The sequence below is a fragment of the Delphinus delphis genome, chromosome 3 (genome assembly GCF_949987515.2).
Source record: "Delphinus delphis chromosome 3, mDelDel1.2, whole genome shotgun sequence".
Taxonomy (NCBI): Eukaryota; Metazoa; Chordata; class Mammalia; order Artiodactyla; family Delphinidae; genus Delphinus; species Delphinus delphis.
The window spans coordinates 109,752,954-109,773,435 of record NC_082685.1 but is presented as its reverse complement, the minus strand read 5'-3'; the positions used below and the strand labels follow the sequence as shown (position 1 = coordinate 109,773,435).

General features: G+C 42.9%; 1 protein-coding gene across 2 annotated transcripts in view; it reads right to left on the bottom strand.

Annotated features, from left to right (window-relative positions):
- Positions 1 to 13,813: 13,813 nt before the first annotated feature.
- Positions 13,814 to 20,482, bottom strand: part of SERINC5 (serine incorporator 5) — an 88,804-nt gene continuing 82,135 nt past the window's right edge. Inside the window, exon 13 of one of the 2 annotated variants that reach the window (XM_060009233.1) lies at positions 13,814 to 19,419. In XM_060009233.1, the coding sequence (XP_059865216.1) occupies positions 19,272 to 19,419 (148 nt within the window). In that variant the 3' untranslated portion in view covers positions 13,814 to 19,271. The remainder of the gene's footprint in view (positions 19,420 to 20,482) is intronic. The other variant, XM_060009232.1, reaches the window with a different exon arrangement.

Genomic DNA, 20,482 nt, shown 5'->3' with positions numbered 1-20,482 from the left:
CTTAGTCTGGTACCTAGCGCATATTAAGTAGTCAACAATATCAGAAATGATGAAGGTGATGACGGTGATGATGATGTAAGTCCAACACAGAGAAAGAGACAGGCAGGTACTAACAGATAATTACATAGGGCTAACTGACCCCCCAATTTCAGTGATGTCTGTCTCTGCTTTTCCATCTGTCAACACACAACATAATTCATCCTTGAATTATATGCTCCCTGAGGATTTTGCTTAAAACAAGTAGGGTGTATTAGTTTCCTGTGACTGCTGTTAGAAACAAAAACAAAACAGCCATAGACTGGTGGCTTAGAACACAGAATTTTATTTTCTTGCAGTTCTGGAGGACAGAAATCTGAAATCAACGTGTTTTCCATACTCTCGGGGACAATCCATTTCTTTCATCTTCCAGCTTCTGGTGACCATGAGCATTCCTTGGCTGTAGCTGTATCACTCCAATCTCTGTCTAGACGTCACATCTCCTCTTCTGTGTCTGTTTTCTCCTCTGTGTGTCTCTTATAAGGACACTTGTTACCCACCTGGATAGTTCAGGATGACCTCCTCACTCAAGATCTGTACCTTCATTACTTCTGCAAAGGTCACATTCACAGGTTCTGGGGGATTAGGATATGGACATATTCTTTCAGCCCACTGCTCAGAAAAACTAAGAACATGAGCTTTAGAATCAAACTGACCTGGATTCAAATACCAGATCCACAACCACCAGCTAGTTGAGTCACCTTGATTAAATTATTTAACATCTTTGAGCTTCAGTTTTTGGAAACAATGCCAACTCCTCAGTGTTTTTTGTGAGAATTAAATAAGCTACTATGTAAACTCCCTCTGTAAATGGTACTGCCTCTCATTAATGGTAGGTTTACGTCACCAGGCTAAAAGCTTATAAGACCGGGCAACATCTTGCTTTGCTTCGTTCATGGGTCCTTCTAGCACAAGTCTGCAAGCAGTCCATCCTCAGTAAAGACAGGGTGAGAAATTGGCTGAACAAGCAACCCAGGCAACCAACATCACCAATGACATGTGATTCTACAGATGATAGGGAGTTGGGTTCATGTTCTCCACATCTGAAGGAGGCTGTTAGAGGAGTCCAACAGTCACTCGAACCTGAGCATTGCAGGGCCAAGATGGGTGGGCTTTAGGGAGAGAATAGGACCATTTGGCAGGCATGCAACTGGCCTCACTCATCTCTGTTGTTACCATTAAAAAAAAATCCCTCCCCAGTGACATGATTCCTTGGAGTGGGGCAGGGGAAGCTACTCTGGAGAAGCCCCAGAATTTCATAAACAGAATTTCATAAACAATTCCTAGCAAGGAGCACTTTTCCAGACCAGAACTGGGAATTCACCTACTCATGTTCATTTCAACACATCTGAATAACCCAGGGTGCTTAGTTAATGCAGATTCCTACCCCCTCCCCGACCCCAGACTGGCTGAATAAAACTTTAGTGGAGTGGGGCTAGGAACTAAACATTTCAAACAAACCACTTAGGTAATTCTGATTCATTTGGAGAAAACCAGCCATGATAATCAAATTATAATCCAACCAACACATCCCTAAACATGGGCTTGATCTCCAAACGTTCTACCGAAGAACCATTATATGTCAAACTGGGAAGAGTAAAAGTTTGGGAGTCAAATAGGATTGAGATCCTAATGGAGGTGCTTCACATAACAGCTGTGGGACCCTGGGAAAATTATTTCTCTGGCTCTCAGCTCCCAGTTCTGTAAAGCAGACCAATATACCTCTCAGGGCTCTGGTGTTAATTAAATGAAAATTATGTAAGGTGCCAGTACACAGTAGGTTGAAGCAGAGACTGATACTGTTCACCAATCCATTTCTTCTTCATTAATCTACAGCTAGACTATATCTCCAAGCACCCTGACAGCTAGACATGGCCATGTGACTAGCTGTCACCAAGGGAATGACTGTTAAGTGATGTGTCTTCCACTAGACAAAGGCTTGAGGGACAGATGCATCTCCCTCGTGTTCTTTCATCTTGCACCAACTGGATGTAGGTGACGGCCCTAGGGAAGCGAGGAGCTACAATATGAAAGGAGATACAATATGGAAGGAGCCTGGGTCTCTGAATCACTGGGTAGAGGAAAGCTACCCACCAACCAGAATACCTGCCTTGGACTTTTTTTTTGCAAATGAGAACTAAGTCCCTATACTTCTGGAATCTATTTTTTACAACTAATGTATAGGTGGTCAGAAGATGTTCACCTTCTTTCTCGGCCTTCAAATAATAATTACACGTTACCCAGAACTGGTTCAAGAGTTTATCTCCACTCGGAATTTCTTCGTAGTAGGCAAATTCTAAAGACGGCCTCTCTGAGATTCCTGTCCCCCCACTCCCCCCACCCCATTATTCATTCAATTAAACATTAATCTAGAGACTTCTGTGAAGGAATTCTTCAGATATAATTAAAGTTCCAAGTCAACTGACCTCAAAATAAGGAGATTATCTGGGTGGGCCTGATCCAATCACAGGAGTCCTTTGAAGGACAGATACGGAAGTCAGAGAGATTGGAGTGTGAGAAGACTCCATATGCCCTTGCTGCTTTGGAGATAGAGCACCATTTGAGAAGGAACTGAGGGTGGCCCCTAGCTGGCAGGCAGCAAGAAAACAGAGACCTCAGACCTACAGCCACAAAGAACTGGATTCTGCCAATAACTTGAAAGAGCTTGGAAGCAGATTCTTCCCGGAGGCTGCAGATAAGAGCCCCGTCTAGCCAACGCTTGCTTTCTGGCCTTGTGATACCCTGAGAAAAGAACTTAGCCAAGCCCACCCAGACTTCTGACCTCCAGAACTGTGAATGAATTCAGTTGTGTTGTCTCAAACCACTAAATCTGTGATAATTTGTTACAGCTGCCACAGAAAACCAATACATTTTCTAAATCTGTTTCCTCACCTATGTCTTTAAGAATTCTGTGGGGTGGTGGTAAAAACTAGGTTAGGTGATATCCAGGCATCCTTTTAACTTTACATTTGTTCAGGCCCATGTCTCCATTGTATATTAGGGAGCCCCATGGCCCTACGGCACTTGGAATCTGGTGTGAACATGGCACAGTCTGGGTATTAGTTGTAGCTTTATGAGCAGATGATCCACTCCCACTTCACCAGCCCCCAAATCCAAATCTTAAAAGTAGCACTGCTGTCAAAGAAAACAAAGTTGGGCAAAGTGATTCCAAAGCCTACTGTGCTGACCTTCAATCTCCCAGCAGATCTCCAAGCCTGATGAATGTGGAGGATCCAGCCTTTACCACTGTTCTCCAGCTCTGGGTGTCATGAACGGGGAAGGTGGCTTATTCTGATCACATCTCCTGGAACCCTCCTGGCCTGATGCATATATCTTATTTCCATGTCTCTTACCCTAAAACACCCTCCAAAAGCAGAAAGTGTTCCCGCACATATTATGCCCTTGACCAAGATGAATTTAAGAAGTTTTTTTTGAAGTAAAGGAGTTCAATACATACAAGTATCATCATGAGATACTGAATATACAAACGGACAATGGCCAGACTATATATAAAAATAGAACTCTGGGGAATTCCCTGGCAGTCCTGTGGTTAGGACTCAGCATTCTCACTGCAGGGGCCCTGGGTTCGATCCCTGGTCAGGGAACTAAGATCCCACAAACCGTGTGGTGTGGCAAAAAAAGACCCCAAAAAACAAACAAACAAAGGAACTCTGACACACAACATGCAGCAACCAGATCAGGAACCCAAACAACCCTTGTAGCAAATGACTCAAAATGGCCAGGACTTGATTAATAACTGATAGCTTCCCTAATTTTTGCCCCCACTTCCAATTTAGGACTAACCAGAGAAAGCTAAATAGTCACCTTCACCAATCACACAGGATGCCTGCATCTAGTTAGCCCGTTAGCCTGCAAACAGTTTCCTCATGGCAGCAGCTTCCAATAAGAGCATCACTGAAGTCTTCTCTTTTCTCCACTATAAAGCTTTCCCACTCCTTTGTTTTTTTGAGCCTGCCAAGCACTGTTGACGGTGGCTCACTCCCCTGCGATACAGCAAGATCTGGAGAGCCTTTGCTTGTTCTCTTTTAGGTAGTCTTCATTTATGTACTTATTTTTCAAGCAGATTTAGAGCTTTGAGACATAAAGTGACTTACTGATTGTTTTTAGTAGTGTTATGTTATTCACACTAATTCCAATAATAAAAGGAAAATTTCACAGTAGGCTACAGGAGTGTTTACTGGAAACTCAGGGTCAAGAGAGCATCTGGGCCACAGGAAGACCTAGAACCATAGTCTGGAAAAGCCATCAGAGCTCTCTATCTTGCATCTTATCTCAGAAAGTTTCCGCTACCTTATCTTGTTGCAAACAGAAATCTCTGCTTTTCTGGCCCACAGGGCAGAAAACGTGACCATGAACAGGGCCTGTGTTTAATGGTTCTTGTCCAGCCAAGGGGGAGTTATCTGCAGAGAGAACTCCCCTCCCCTCCCCTCCCCTCCCTTCCCCTCTTTTTTCTCTTCTCTTTTCTCTGTCTCGGTCCTAATTGCAAGCTCCAGGGTAAGGGACACAGACCAGGCCACTGGGTCTAGGGCCATCTTAGAACAGTTCACCAACTATTATAATTCTATATTCTAGGATAAAATAATTCATCCTAGAATAGTCCCCAACCCCGAACCCAGGTGGTCAGTGGCTGTGGGTGGTCTTGTTTATGACCACTGCAATCAGGAATCCATCACTGTAACTGTTTGAGGGGAAGCGGGGGATGGGGACAGTTCCCAGAGAAAATGTACAGGGGCAGACAACCCAGTAGGGGTTCACTCCATTCCTGATGGCACAGGGAGAGAGTAGTTATGTGGTGCTAGATTCTGTGCCTCCCAGTATCACTAACTGACATGGTCTAGTCACTGATTTTCCTTGGGAAGAGATTCATCCATCCATTTAACAGACAGCAAGTGCACATATCCCAGCATTACGCTAGGTGCTAGGTGTACAATGGTGAAAAAACCCATCATCTCTGCCTTCATGGAGAGGAGGATATCACCACATAAATGGAAAATTAAAATACGGTGAAGAGTATTACGCTCAAATTATAACCCAAATCTGATCCGGGTGGGGCTGAGGAGGGAGCTGTTTCAAGAAATGCTTTCTTAAAGAATATGATATCTGGGGCTTCCCTGGTGGTGCAGTGGTTGAGAGTCTGCCTGCCGATGCAGGGGACATGGGTTCGTGCCCCGGTCCAGGAAGATCCCACATGCCGCGGAGCGGCTGGGCCCATGAGCCATGGCTGCTGAGCCTGCGCGTCCGGAGTCTGTGCTCTGCAACAGGAGAGGCCACAACAGTGAGAGGCCCACATACCGCAAAAAAAAAAAAAAAAAAAAAAAAAGAATATGATATCTGAAAGGAAATCTTGAAAATTAGGGAGGTTGGTAGAAATAAAAGAAGGATGAATGTTCCAGGCAGAAGCAAGTTTCACTGTCAAGGAAGGGCATTTAGGAACACTGAAAGTAGTAATAGTAAGGCTGACATGAGGAGTGTTCGGGTGAGAGCACTGGGGAGGTAGACTAGAGAGGGGGTCAGAGACCAGGTCTAAAGGTGAAACCATGACCCTCAGATTGGGACTTGAAGCCACACTGCCGGGACTCAAACCTGGCCAAAACCCAGACTGGGACTTGAAGCCACATGCTGGGACTCAAACCTGGCCAAAACCCACAGTCTTCCAACTGATACTGCACACCCGGTTTCAGGACTTAATGAAGCTCAGGTTCCTGATGTCTCATTGCAGAAAGAATTCAGTGAGAAACAAAGTGATACGTAAGAAGCAGATTTATTTAGAGAGAAACATACTCCACAGACAGAGTGTGGGTCATCTCAGAATGTGAGAAAGGCACGAGGGTAAGGAGATGTCAGTTTTTATACAAGTGGGTTATTTCCCAGGCTAATGAGTGGGAGGAGTATTCCAGCTATTTCAGGAAGGGGCGGGGATTTCCAGGAATTGGGCCAGGGCTCACTTTTTGATCCTTATGGTCGGCCTTGGAACTGTCATGGCGCCTGTGGGTGTGTCATTTAGCTTGCTGATGTGAGCATATACTGAAGCTCAAGTTCTAGTGGAAAAAGTCGACTTGTCTGCCATCTTGGACCCATTTGGTTCTAATCAGTTTATGTCATGTCCTCAGGCTATGTTATTCTTTCAAAAGTTGTGCCCTGCCTCCTTCCCTCCTGTTTCAAAGGGACTTGAATGCCATAAATATATGACGAAGGCAATGGGCCCCCTTACACAGGAGTGATCTAGATTACTAGATTTACATTCCTGAAAGGTCACCATGGCTGGTAAAGGATTAGGTGTACCTGAAAATGGAGAGAGCCAGGTGGGCAACTTGTGCAGTAACCTTGGGGTTCTAAGGTGAACTAAGACAGAAGGCAAACTGATTCAAGAGATGTTACCACATGGATCAAGAAAAGGCCATGTAGTGGATGAGGTGGTGGGGGGAAGATATATAAATAAAGTTATTACTTGAAATAATGGAGGAAAGTTTGAGAGAGATTGATTCTATCACCATTTATTCGGCAGGATCACAGGCTGAATCATGAGCCTTCCTGCAACCTAATCTAAAGTTTGTTCAGTTCAGAGATTCTATCTGAGCAAGGAGGAGCTAATGAGTCAGTCACCTGTCAATGTGGTCTTGTGAGCTTTCTTGTCTCCAAGAGACAAAAAAGGAAGAGAAGAACACTTTAGGATTATAATTATGAAAATTCATTTAAATATACTGAAAAACCAAAGTGGTGGGGTAGAGGGGAGAACTGAAAATCTGATTTCATCTCAACCACCAAGTAGATTTGGGACAGAAACAACCAATTAGGCAGAAATCCAATTTGGATTACAAAAAGCTAGTTCATCAGTAAGATCAGTACTGACTGTAAAAATCAGAAGCAAATGAAGAGTCAATTAAGCACAAAAGCTTCGCTGTGATAATATGCAAAGAGATCCAAGCTGTACTAACTGTAAGTTTCCTGCCAAAGAGAAATATCATCTTCCCTGGTGGCAAGAGTGAGAATTTCATGACATCAGCCAGATAACCACAAAAGAATGTATCTTATAATACAAAATGCCTCTATGCCATCATGAGACTATGCTCTCCCCACCCAACTAACCAACATTCATCAGTTACTGAGGTATGTATTTAACGAACACATCCCATTTTACAGCCACACTCTTTCTGAGCTGACAGGTTGGATAGAGAGATACCTAAAACACAAGCTCTCCAACATACATTTTTTCCTTCTATGTTGTGAGATATTAAAACACTGTTTTACACACATCACCCTTCCTATATTAAAAACAAGTTATCCACTGCCTTTTCTGTCCAAATAAAATTTATAAATTTTAATCTGGCTATGAAAATTTTAATTAAAACTTAAAATTTTTAATTTGGTTTCAAAATAACTATATATTCATTATAGAAATTTTCGAAGAAGAAAATTAAAATCACCCTAATTCCAATACCCAGAACCAATCACTTCTGTAATTTAAGACACATTGACATCATGTATGACAGGAGAAAAAAGTAAATTATAAGAATTTTTAAAAATATCCTTATTCCCCATTATAGTAGGTTGTATTATTGTTCAAAATATCAGCTGCCCCACCCTGGGGGAGGGTAATACTTCCCTGCCTCATTGCATCAGCCTTGGCTATGACTTGAGGCACCCCTCCTTGTGGGAAGATTAGATATCCCCACCCTGTGGATCTCAAGAGTAGCCATAGGACTTGCTTTGATCAATGCAGTGATAACAGAAGTGATGTGTACCACCTCTAGGAAGAAGCTTTGGGAGTCACCATGTGATTCTGCCATGTTCTCTCTTGGCAGAGAGAGAGACCAGTGTAGGGGAGGAAAAATAATTTTCCCTTTACTCTTCTAAGTTCTTAGCTGAGACCTCTGTAATAAAACAGTTAACAAAAGACAAAGACATTTATTAGCATGCATACCTCATGTATACATGAGAGATACCCAAGGGAAAAATGGCTCCCCAAAGTGGCTTAGAACTCACTTAAATACCATCTTAATAGGGAAAGAAGAAAGAGGATGTAGGCCTTTTAGGGGAGAGTAATGATTTTTAGGAAAGATGAATGGACCTTTAGAAGAACAGATGGGAGTTTATGTTGAAGTCTGTCTGGGTGTGGTGTCAACTTCTAGTCTCCTCTGGTTGATGAAATTCCCAGGGAAGGGATCTATGACTACTGAGCTTCTTTTGGAGGATCTGTCTGTAGGCAGGCAAGGGGCATTCAGAGAAAGCTTCTCCCTACTTGCTATAGCTCAAAACAATCAGTATGCCAAAGTGGCATATTCTGTGGTGGCACGTTTTGCTACCCTTCATTCTATACCACATGTATACATGGGAGATACACTGGAAAAATTAGTAGTTCTCAGAAGTAGCTTAGAACTCAGGCTTATATACCATCTTTAGCTAAAGACAAGGGAAAAGTATGGGAGAAGCCAAGTATGAGGAGGTGACCAGGAGAAGCATGGTAAACTAGAGTGTTTTATTATGCAGATTTAAGTCAATGTCTTCTCCATTGATAAGGGTCCAAAGTTGTCCCCAGGTATTAATGTTTGCCCTTACCGGTAGAGAGGGGAGGAGGGATGCTTTTCTAAATTTATGTTCTGCTCTTAGGCAAATGGGGGAGGGCAAAAAAGTTTTCTTGTATCTTCTCACTTGCGTTCAGCTCAGAATTCTTCTTCTTCCAAAGTAGCATATTTTGGAGTGGCAAATTCACCCACCTTCATCAGCAATGTCCCAAATAGGGGCTGCTGTATCAGCCTGGCTCTCAGAGTGAAGAGAACTTGGAGCAGAGCTGCAGACAGCCCACAGCTGAAATGTAATGTGAGCGAGAACTGAACTTTAGTCATTGTAAACCAGAGAATTTTAGACTTGCTTGTTACCACAGCATATCTTAGCCTATACTGACTGACACACCCAAAGTATCAACTAAATTTTTCTTATGTCTGAAGACAGCTTTTATGCATTGAAAGAGTTTCAACTTACATTTTATATAAATTATATGTATTTTTAAAATAATTTTTAAGCCTTTAAACTCATGTCATTTTATTTACAAATTGATTAATTTTGTGTTAATATTATTAGTCAATTTTGTTTTTGATTAATGTCTCCTTGGCTTATAAATGTGATACATACACCCAAATGTTTATCACGTTTTAAAAATTAAGTCTTAGAAATTTCAAAGTACAATCTAATTTTAATACATTTGATTTTCTCAAGCCCTTCAAAAACCCAATAAAGATGATTCACATTAGTACAGACAAAACTCTCTAAACATTTAAAACACATGACACCTAAAAAGTTTAACCTTATGAACTTAATAAACTATAATAACTTAAACATTGGCTTTAAACTTAACTACCTGTATCTTCTTTTGAATTTTTATTAATATTATAAGTCTAATTCATCAGTCTCTTCACTCACTTTCTCACCTTAAAAGGCAGAAAAACGCATAACATACTATAATGATTACAAACCTTATTTCTAGATAATACTCATTGCTAGACATAACTTAGCTTGTCATCAGAGCGTCTTTAAAATTATTCTTGTCTTCTGGTAATAACAAGATATTCCAGACCTTTATATTTCCTGCCCTAACATGTGCAGTGTGCTTCTCTTTAGGGAGCCCTGCACCCTTCCTTGGTTTTCTGTCTGTAATGTAGATAGGATGGATCTGCAAAGCAGTCCCTGGAGTCCACAAAAGAAAAGCCAGAAATTCACGGTAGCCTTTGGCCTGACACTGAGATGCTGAACCAAAATCCCAGGTGTTTATGACACTGAGGTTCACTGTGCTACTCAAATGCAAGTCCTTACTGATATAATCCTTATGCAAATAGAAAAACCAAGAGAAAGCTCTATATGCTAAAAGGAAAAACTGATCTACAAAGGAAACCTTGGGAGGTGGAGAATGGTAAAGAGAAAAGGAGATGGGAAAGATGGGTGAGGTGAGGTTGGATTTGGCAACCTCTGTAAAAACAATTGCATTTAGTAAGGATTTTAAGAAAAGTTCGCCTTTTTCCTTCACGTGTAAAATGAGAATTAGAACAGTAACTTCCACAGGATCATTGTGAGAATTGTACCAGGCATACATCAAGTGCTCAGTGAATAAGAGCTATCATTATTATTTCAAGCTGGGGTTCCAGAACAGAATTCAAGTGGGGAACATTAAGAACACCCTAAGAAATCCAGAAGTCCATTCTCTCTCTCTGCCCCACCCCTTCTCTCTTTCACAACTACCCCTCTACACATCCATTTTAATCCTAGATCTTCCTGCAAATTGGCTTTCTCCCTGTGTTCTAACTAGTCACTAGCAACATCTTTTAAGTTTCCCAACTCCTTGTTTCAAGTCCAAATTTCCAGAGAGGCTGATTGCCCAACTTAAATGGGAAGTCCATTCCTCAATCAATTAACTGTAGCTATGACAATTATGTGGAAAGAAAATAGCTGCTCCTGCTACAGGCATGAGAACAGTTCCCAAAATGTGGAGAGGGAAACACAGAGAGGAGGTGCTGCTATGAAGACAAAACAGTGTGAACACTTTGGGTGCATTTTCTCTGAGCGTGCAAGCATGCATGTGTGTTCTAACCAAGTCCCTCTCCTTGATCAAATAGTCAGGCTCCTCTGAGCTCTCTTCTTGACTAGACCTCAACCTTAGTCTTCCACATCCAGCCTGTCCTTGCCAGGCGGCACAGCTAGTCTTAGCAAAACTCCCCACCCTTGATATCTGACCAAGTTCTTCATCCCCTCTACCTTTGATGTATAAGTCCTTGTGTTACCCAAAAACTGCGTTCGCCTCTTCATGGGTGTTGAGCCAAAAGACACAACCAAGCCAAAGATTGAGAGAAGGAAGGATTGATTATTACTTGCAGCCAGTAAGGAGAACACCAGGGATCTTTCTCAAAGCAGTGTCTCCCTGAATAGCAAACTTGGGGAAGCTTTAAGCTAAGGGTTCCTGCATATTCATGAAAGGGCTTGTGTGGTATATGCATATTCATTAAGGGGTGTGAGCAGAGAATTCAGCATAGACTTGGGACAAACGTTGACAAGAGTCCAGGCCCTAGTTGACAGAAGTCATGAGGGTCAGAAAATGTCAACATTGTCATCCCTTAGGTTCCAGTTAATCTGATGGTTGAGGACTCCAGGGGTTTGAATTCTGCAAAACAACTCAAGAACGTGCTTCAGGGTAATCTTTACCTTTCAAACAGAACTGGTAGTCTTTACAACTGATATATTGTCTCTGATAAAGTTAGGTTATCTCCTTGTCCTGGTAGTAACTGTTTTTACCTTCTTTTTTTCCCTTAATATCACTGACTACTGAGACCTATCCCTCTGCAAGGGCAAGCACTGTGGCCAGGCTTAGATCACAAAACGGCTGAGGCCTAAAATGGCTTCTTATGTTAATAAAGCTAAGTCTGGTTCTTCCTCTGGGGGCCCCCTACCCTACCTGCTTACACTTGGCCTACCTTTAGCAAGAATCTCTCCACCCCCTGAGGTCTCCTCTTATAATTTTCCATCTACTGGACCCCCTCCCTCTGCTTGTTGGTTATCAATCCCCACTGTCCTTGTATTGAGTTAGCCTGATCTCTCTGCCCTATTGCAAAACTCCTATTGAATGGACTTGAATAAAGTCTTACTGTGTTGTTGTTGTTGTCATTGTTGTTTTTTGTTTTTTTTTTTTGGCCACACCATGGGGCATGCAGGATCTTAGTTCCCCGACCAGGAATTGAACCCAGGCTCCCGCAGTGAAAGCACCGAGTCCTAACAACTGGACTGCCAAGGAATTCCCAAGTATTACTGTTTTAACAAGTATGAGAATAATTTTCTCTTTAAGAGTTCACACAGGCAGGATTTGGATCACACTGTATATATGGTTTTCTAAATTACTTTTCATTTAACAACACACTGAAACACATTCAATGAAATATTTTTTCAACAACACTATTTTTTTAACTACTCATCATTTCTAAGATGCCACAAATAAAGTGTAGCCTCAAGGTCAAGATAAAGCCTCTTATTATGACCTCAAAGATTTAAGGAGGTGCGTCTCAAATCCTCCTGGCTAGTGCGTCTCCTAATCTCAGCTAGATAAAAGGGCTTCTGTAAGAATAAGGGTATTGTCACACACCACTCTGACCTGTAGCCCAAAGTAGAGGGGAGTGTATCTGGAAAAGATTGGTGGGGATGGTTTTACCTAACATAGTGAATCCCAGTAAGAGTCACACAATGTTTTTAAGAGAATTGAACTAACAAAAGCACCACCAGCTTGTACCAATAGGGACAGGGACAGAGACGGTTCAAACTGAAGCCACTGGGCTCCCAACCACTTACGGGCAGGAAGCAGGCTGAGCAAACTATTCAGCTACAAATCAGGCCTTTTTTTTTTTTTTTGCGTTATGTGGGCCTCTCACTGTTGTGGCCTCTCCCATTGTGGAGCACAGGCTCCGGACGTGCAGGCTCAGCGGCCATGGCTCACAGGCCCAGCCGCTCTGCGGCATGTGGGATCTTCCCGGACCAGGGCACGAACCCGCGTCCCCTGCATTGGCAGGCGGACTCTCAACCACTGCACCACCAGGGAAGCCCCAGGCCTTTTTTTAAGGAAAAAGAAGGATGACCCAGAAGGTGGGGCTTAGAACTAAGTCAGGTCCTGTTGTGGATGATGCTTCCAGGGGTGGTTCCTTGGATGTCGTTCTGTGGGTGCAGAGACTGGAAAACTAAAAAGACAAGTTTTTTTGTTTATTTATTTATTTATTTATTGGCCACATTGGGTCTCCGTTGCTGCGCGCGGGCTTTCTCTAGTTGAGGCGAGTGGGGGCTGCTCTTTGTTGCGGTGTGTGGGCTTCTCATTGCAGTGGCTTCTCTTGTTACGGAGCACGGGCTCTAGGTGCTCAGGCTTCAGTAGTTGTGGCACACGGGCTCAGTAGTTGTGGCACACGGGCTCAGTAGTTGTGGCTCACGGGCTCTAGAGCGCAGGCTCAGTAGTCGTGGCACGCAGGCTTAGTTGCTCCACAGCACGTGGGATCTTCCCGGGCCAGGGATCAAACCCGTGTCCCCTGCATTGGCAGGCAGATTCTTAACCACTGCACCACCAGGGAAGTCCCAAAAGACAAGTTATTTGCCTCCCATGATCTTAAGGGCAATGTGAACAGGGACATGATAAATACAATAGACAATTCCTTTCAAAAGGTGGGGATGAGTGTATGTAAAAACCAGTAAAATCTGAACAAGGTTTGTAATTTAGTTGACAGTTAATACTGCCAAGTGCTGGTAGGTCAAGTAAGATGAGGACAATGGATTCAGCAACATGAAGGTTACCAATGACTTTGAAAAGCACTTTCTGAAAAAGGTATGTGTGAAAGCTTTACTGCAGGAGGTTCAATTCAAGAGTGAATAGAAGAAATGACAGAAGCATAGTTTTTGGATCTTCCTGAGTTCCTACACAAAAACAGTGCGAGAGGGTAACACAACCAAATACCCCATGGAAAACACTTACAACAAAAAGCGGTGAACCTCAAAACACAAACGCCAGAAGACCTGAGCAATGTCAGCATTTATGTGGGAAGAAGTGGTAGAGGGTGGGGATTGGCAAATTCATAGAGGTAGAAAGTAGGATGGTGGGTGGTGGCTGCCAGGGGCTGGCGAGAGGGGAACGGAGAGTTGCTGTTCAATGGGTAGAGAGTTAGGCCTTTGCCAGAGGAAAAGAATCCTGGAGATTGGCCGCACAACAATGTAGATGTATGCCAACTCAAGGTTGGCACCTGCCACCTGCCTCTACAAGGATTAAATCACAAGCTGCTGGGACCGCTGACCTTCAACACCCCCTGAAAGGAGTTCAGGGTGGAGATCAGGAGTGAGGCACTCTGTGCTCCGGGAAAAACTGGCAGAACAGGCCTTCAGATAGTTAGATATTTGCAGGAGAAGATTATGAGCCCAATTCTTGCACCTCCTCATATCTAGAAAAGCACTAAAATCTTTCATGGTGACGCCTGCTCCTAATACACTGACATTCCCCCCCAAGCCCCCGCCGCCACCTCTTCGGAACAGTTCCTCGGAGCTATCTGAAATGCCGTCTCTTGGGCTATAGTCCCCATTTTGCTCCAGATAAAACATAACTCACAACTCTCACGTTGTGCTTTTTTTTTTTTCCAGTCGACATGTATTTAACACTGCTGACTGCACACTGAAAAACAGTTAAGATAGTAAGTTTTATATTATGCGACACATACTATTAAAAAAATCAGGATACTAACCTCACATACAAATGAGAATTGGAAGTATCAAGATTAAATCCCATACAAAGATATTTTAATAAAAACAAAAGGATCATTCAATACGGCTAAAGAAAATTTAAAAGGCCTATGTAAATGAAAGATACAATCATACATCAGAAGACTTAATGTTGTTATCATGTCAATTCTTCCTGAATTGATCTAATGACTCAATGCCATCCCAAATCAAGGGAACTGGCAACTTAATTCCAAACTTCAGAGGGAAATGCAAAAGGCCTAGAATAGCCAGATCTTGAAAAAGAAGAACCATGTTGGAGAACTCACACAACCTTGTTTAAAGACTTACTCTAATTCTCATATTTAAGACAGAGTGTCGTTATCGTAAAAATAAGAAAAAGGAAGCAGGCTGCAGGGGCTTTCAGAGAGAAAGAAGGCAAAAAGCCTGGGTTTTCCTGTTTGAATTTTCATTCTCTAGAACCAGAACAGACTCTATGAAGCTTAAGAGAGAGCGAATTAACACCTGAAGACATCTTTGGAAAACAGTACCTGGAAGACTTTAATTACAAATGCATTCAACAGAAGGGAGAAAAAAACAACAGTTTTCAATTTTATTAAAGTTAACAAGTTTTGAGTATTCTACCTAGGAAAAGACTGGTCAACTTCGGCTGCTTCATAGAAAAATTAGCATCCAAGATAACAAACATAAATCCATAGTTGCCTTTGTGACTTAAAGGAAAAACAATAACTATTTTAAAAGTTACCAAAACTCCAACCATATCTGAGAGCATTATAAATTTCAAACAGTAGATTTACCACACATATTACATTTTCAAATTCTAACATAGCAAAACATAACCACATAATTTGGCTACATCTAATTATTTCAGAAAAGTTAAAAAAAAGTAACAAAGTTATGACTATAAAACTTTTGTAGTTTTTTTTTTTTGCAAAGTAAAAAAACCTTAAATCTTTAATAAAGGAAAACAAAACAATCCTTAAATTTCTTATAAATAGCTCTCAAGACATATATTACCCATCTGCTACAAGCTTTCTTTACCTGAGAGAATTTCCCAGGATCCTTCACCACAAAGGATTACCTTAAAGAATTCTTCTAAAAAAAAAAAAAAGAATTCTTCCAACATTTTACTCACATAAATATGATTAAACACCTATAGAAGTGGATGTAGACAAATGCATTCTTAATCCACCCTTCCCCAAGTAAGTTTTTGCTGAAAGGATTTTGCTTTTAAAAAAAGAACACCTCTTTGGTAAAAGCCAAATATTTCCTCCTTTCAAAATGAACGCCTCTGCAAATGATTTACTGAGGAAGGGTGAAAAAAAGAAAAAAGAGCGAGAGGTCTTTAGAATGGCTAGCATCAATTCAAAAGATCTGTGTCCTGTGAAGCAGGTCTAACATTAGAGAACGCATTTCTGCCTAAAATGCAAAACTGGATTAAAATATCTGAGGCTTTACAAATATATTAAAGATGGCAGGAAACACAGTTAAGAACAAGGCCAAAGGGATTTAGTAAATTAAGGAGAATACCCTATAGAGAATGCCATGAATCCAGGGGCATTGGCACTGTACCTGATTAAGGAGGGCCCAGCGTGCTCTCTGGACACGTGGGGTCTTGGCCCAAGGTCACAACCTTCTTAGTTATAACTAAAACCGCCTTTCACTTCCAAGAGGGGTAGGACATGAATACATACCAAGACGAGATGCTCGTTAGAAAGGCAGTCAAAGGAGAAAAAAGGCCTAGGCAGCTTAAATGCACACAGGCTCTGGAATTCCCTTTGCAGGGTAACAGGAAGCACCAATGGTAGTAAACTTCTGGCCAAAATTAAGCACATAATCTTAAAAAGGCAGAAGGTGACAATTTGGGGGGGAATTAGCACTGCACAGAGGTCACCCATAATGAAGGCACCGCTGAGCAACTGGAAATAAACAATGGGGTGTGGGAGCCCCTCTGTTAGCCATTCTGATGGGCACCAGAACCCGAAATCCCCAATAACCCCACCCTCCATCAGTCCACATGCACATGGCCCATCTACTCTACAAAGGAGCTCCAAAGACCTCTGGAACAATTCTTTCAAGCCATTTCCCAAGAAACTGTGAGAACAAAAAAACCAACTAACCAGTATTAAAAACTTCAACCCAGTGAGGACAAAGTAGGGTTTCCAAAAGCCTTTGACAAAAAAGTCTCTGGTCTTCAGTCAGGTGACACATCTAGACATACACTGCAACACTCCCAGAAGAATCCCTTCCCCTACTTAAGTGTCTGTACTCATGAAAATGAGAGGGGAAAAAATTTCCTCATCGGATGAACGGCACAGAGGAAGCATACACAGTTTTAAAATATCTTCGGCTTTCATCACTAAAGGAGTCTGACCAGCAGCTTCTGGGAATGCACTTTTTAAATCATGTATAAAAAGTTGTAGGAAGCAGAAGTCTATTATTTTAAAAAGACTATCAGTGAATTTATCAAATGAACATCATCCTTAAGAGCAACTCAGAGCAATTGGCACAATGTTTCCAGTTTCTTAAAACACAATAGCACAAAAATGTAGGTTTTTTTAAACCCATGAATGTTGACTTATCACCTGAGTATTGTTTATTACAATTAATAATCATTAAAGTCAACTTATTTATATGCCCTCTGTCCTCAGAGAACACCTACATCTCTTGATCATTCAGATAAGCTTGCTTAAATTTTCAGTTGAGAATAAAATCAGAGTGACTGTAACTCTCCTTCTTGTGTCAGACCAACCTTCAGAAAGGAACATTATTAGTCTTAAGCAGCTGGAAAATGGGGGTTGGCTGTAGGAGAATTTGGGCGGCTAAGGAAGGAAGCTCCGAGGGCCTGGCCACTGGCAATGTCCTTTCCTCTGTGTCTCCCTGAGCTTCCTTCGGCACAGGAAGGGCCCAACGAAGGCCCGCTAAGGAACACAGGGCCTGGTCAGCTTGACCTTGACCTGCCAGAAGGGCCAGTTCTAAAGTCACACGGCTGGATGCCAGACCCCACTAGACCCCAGCAGGGAGAAGACACAACGAAACCAGTCACTGACGGCACCCCGGCTCCTGAGCTGCCTCTCCTTTCTGCTTACCCAGAGCCCGTGTCACTGCACCGGCCGCTGCGGTGGCCTCTGCCAGGATGCTGCGACACACACAACCCCACTCCCTCCACCTGTCCGACCCACAGAGCTCACACTCCCACTGGCTTAAGCTCGGGCTACGCATAGCGGCCATTCATTTTGTGCCTACAGAAGATCTCTGGACCACTGAGCTCAAAGAGCTCCTGGTCTGAAAACAACTTGATAAAGTTTACAAAACAAGGCTCTCACACACACACACACAATGAGCGAACCTCCAACACTGTAAATAAGTTCCTGGAGGAACTCATCCATTGTTTGAGCCCCGCCCCCCAATTTTCTTGAAAGGAGGGCAAAGCAGTGAGTGGAAATGAAGAACTAGACTAATTTCTCAGGCCGGCATTTGGCACACTGGAGGCCAGCTTAGGTGGGACCCAATGCATACAGCAGGGCACAAAAAGTACAGGCCAAATCTTTTCATCCTCAGACCCTCTCTGCCTGGGTGCTGAGAGGATTCTTTCCATCCCGCATGAAATACTAAGAGGAGGGTGCCCACCGTCCTCCACCAGGGTCTCTGATGGACTTTCCACTGCGTAAACTCTTCCCTGGCTGAGAGTATCAGCACTGAAAATGGACGTCTTCTTGGGCAGCTGCCTAGAGTCATATCTTTCTTCAGTATCACCTTAAAAGTATGTATTCTGGAAATTTCTGCGGCTTTTGCTTATGGCTTAGTTAAATACCTCCCCCCCACCCACCCTTTCTTTTAAGTATATTTGGTCACTTGTACAACTTGTATAACTGGAGGCCTTACCTGGTCAGCCCTGTTTGAGGTGTGGCCTGCGGTTCTCACCTCAGCAAATCCACCCCCAAAATCATAATGGACATTAACGGTGTGGTCACATTACAGGTCTGGAAAACAAAAGTCCTTTTGCTTTTACAATTTCGAAGGCCTCAAGTGGAAGAGAAAACTGGCTGACTTTAGTAATGGAAAGAGGGGCGCAGCAGGCTTCAGTCAAGAAGCAACTTCCCAGGTAAGGTCCTAAAGTATCATGAATATCAATCCACAAACAAGAACTATAGCAAAGAAAACAACACGAATATTGTTCTCTAATCAGTGAGTAACACCACGTGTAAGAGTCATAGTATTGCAGTAACTCAGATCAGGTAGTGATAACCTGGTGGGGGATCACATGGGTGGTGATGACAAATTGTGCTTTTTCACATTACGACAAAGATGTTGAACCCAGAAAGGATGAGGGGAGCTCTGGGAAGGGCAAGGACAGAGTGAAGTCTGTGATTCCCAGCATCACAACTTCAAAGGGAAACGTTTGGGGGCTGGGAGGAAACAGCACAAGGGTGGAGTTAAAAGCAGATGCTTCCTCTTGTAGCCAATAAATAGCAGGGAACCAGGAGCAGGGGTCCCGCAGGCCGAGGTGTGGGAGAGGGGTCTGCGTTCTGTCAGGAGCTTAGGGCCCCAGATTCTGTCATGTCTTTCTATTTCAGGGATAGGAATAATAGGCCACACAAGGTAAGCTTTTCTCCCTGTGATAAAATGTCATGTCCCAAACTCTGTTTTGGTAAAAACATACAGAAGGAAAATACTTGCCTAACTACTATCCCAGTTTTTAGGGGTAAGACACATACAAAATATATCACTCAGGATCCACTCGGGTGAAAATTTCAATTTTCGAGGGACAAACTGGTAGCTTCTTTTCAAATTTCAGAATTAAAAAAGATAAGCAGGTGATTTTTTTTTTCCCCCTGTTAAGTTTTTTTAGACCCACTCAAGCCAGCCAGGGGGAATGCCAGCTTGTCACAAAGTACCAGTCACTGCTCAGACTCCTGGTACGTTTGTTCAAAGGACGTCACTTCCAGCCTGCAGAACCTAGGAGATTGCTCAGATCCTCACACGGAGAAGTGCGGAGAGGGTCGACAGAGGGGAGCGACCAGCGTTCCCAGGTATAACAGCACACATATCCAGCAGGAAGCCATCTTGACCCAGAAGATGGACCAGCTCCCGCTGAAGAAGGTTTCAATGTTGGCACTTTCATAGCTGCGGAAACAAGAGACCCAGTTGTGATCAGTGCAGGGTGAGAACAGGTGGTGAGAAGGTCTCTTCCACCAAGTCTTGTCTCTCCCTGCTTCCACCACCTCCAGCCTTTCTTTTTTTCCCTGGCAACTCAATTCAGGTGTAATTCACACCCACTTAAAGTACACGATTTTTATTATATTCATAGACTTGCGTAACATCACCACAATCAATTTTAGAACATTCTCATCCCCCCAGAAAGAAACCCTGCACCCTTCAGCGGCCCTCTCATTTCCCTCCTCCTGCCAGCCCCTGCCATGCATTTATCCACTTTCTGTCCGTATGGCTTTGCCTATTCCGGACATGTCACCATGCATGGAATCATGTGGCCTCTTGTGACTGGCTTTTTCCGCTCAGCATACTGTTTTCAGGGTGTATCCATGTTGTAGTATGTAACAGTACTTTATTCCTTTCTGTTGATGAGGAATATTCCACTGCGTGGATATAGCGCCTTTTGTTTATCCATGTGTCAGCTGATGGACATTTGGTTGTTTCCACTTTTCGGCTATTATGAATGATGCTATTATGAACATTTGTGTACAAGTTTTTACATGGACATATGTGGTTTTTTTTTCTCTTGGTTATATAACTAGGAGTGGAATTGCTGCATCATATAATAACTCTGTGTTCAACATTTTTGAGGAACTATTTTCCAAAGTGGCTGCACCATTTTACCTACCAGGAGTGTGAGGGGATTCCAGTTTCTCCACATCCTTGACATGTTATTTTCTGCCTCCATCCTTTCTTAAACTTCCGAAGCCAAAATTTTCCAGGAATTCTCCAGGTATCACTGGGAAGCATTAGAGGCTCTAACACCCTCTTCTCCCTCAGGATGTTGAGGAAGAATCTCCTCAGGGAAGCCTTCCCCATCACTCTATTTGAAACCGCTGCCCCCAGCATCCGCGACCCCACTGGGTACTCCTCATTCCTCTTCTTCATTTTTCTCCCCAGTAGTCATCACTGTTTGACACGCTGTATTTGATGTGGATCACCGTCCATCTCCCCTATTAGAATATAGCCCCTACCA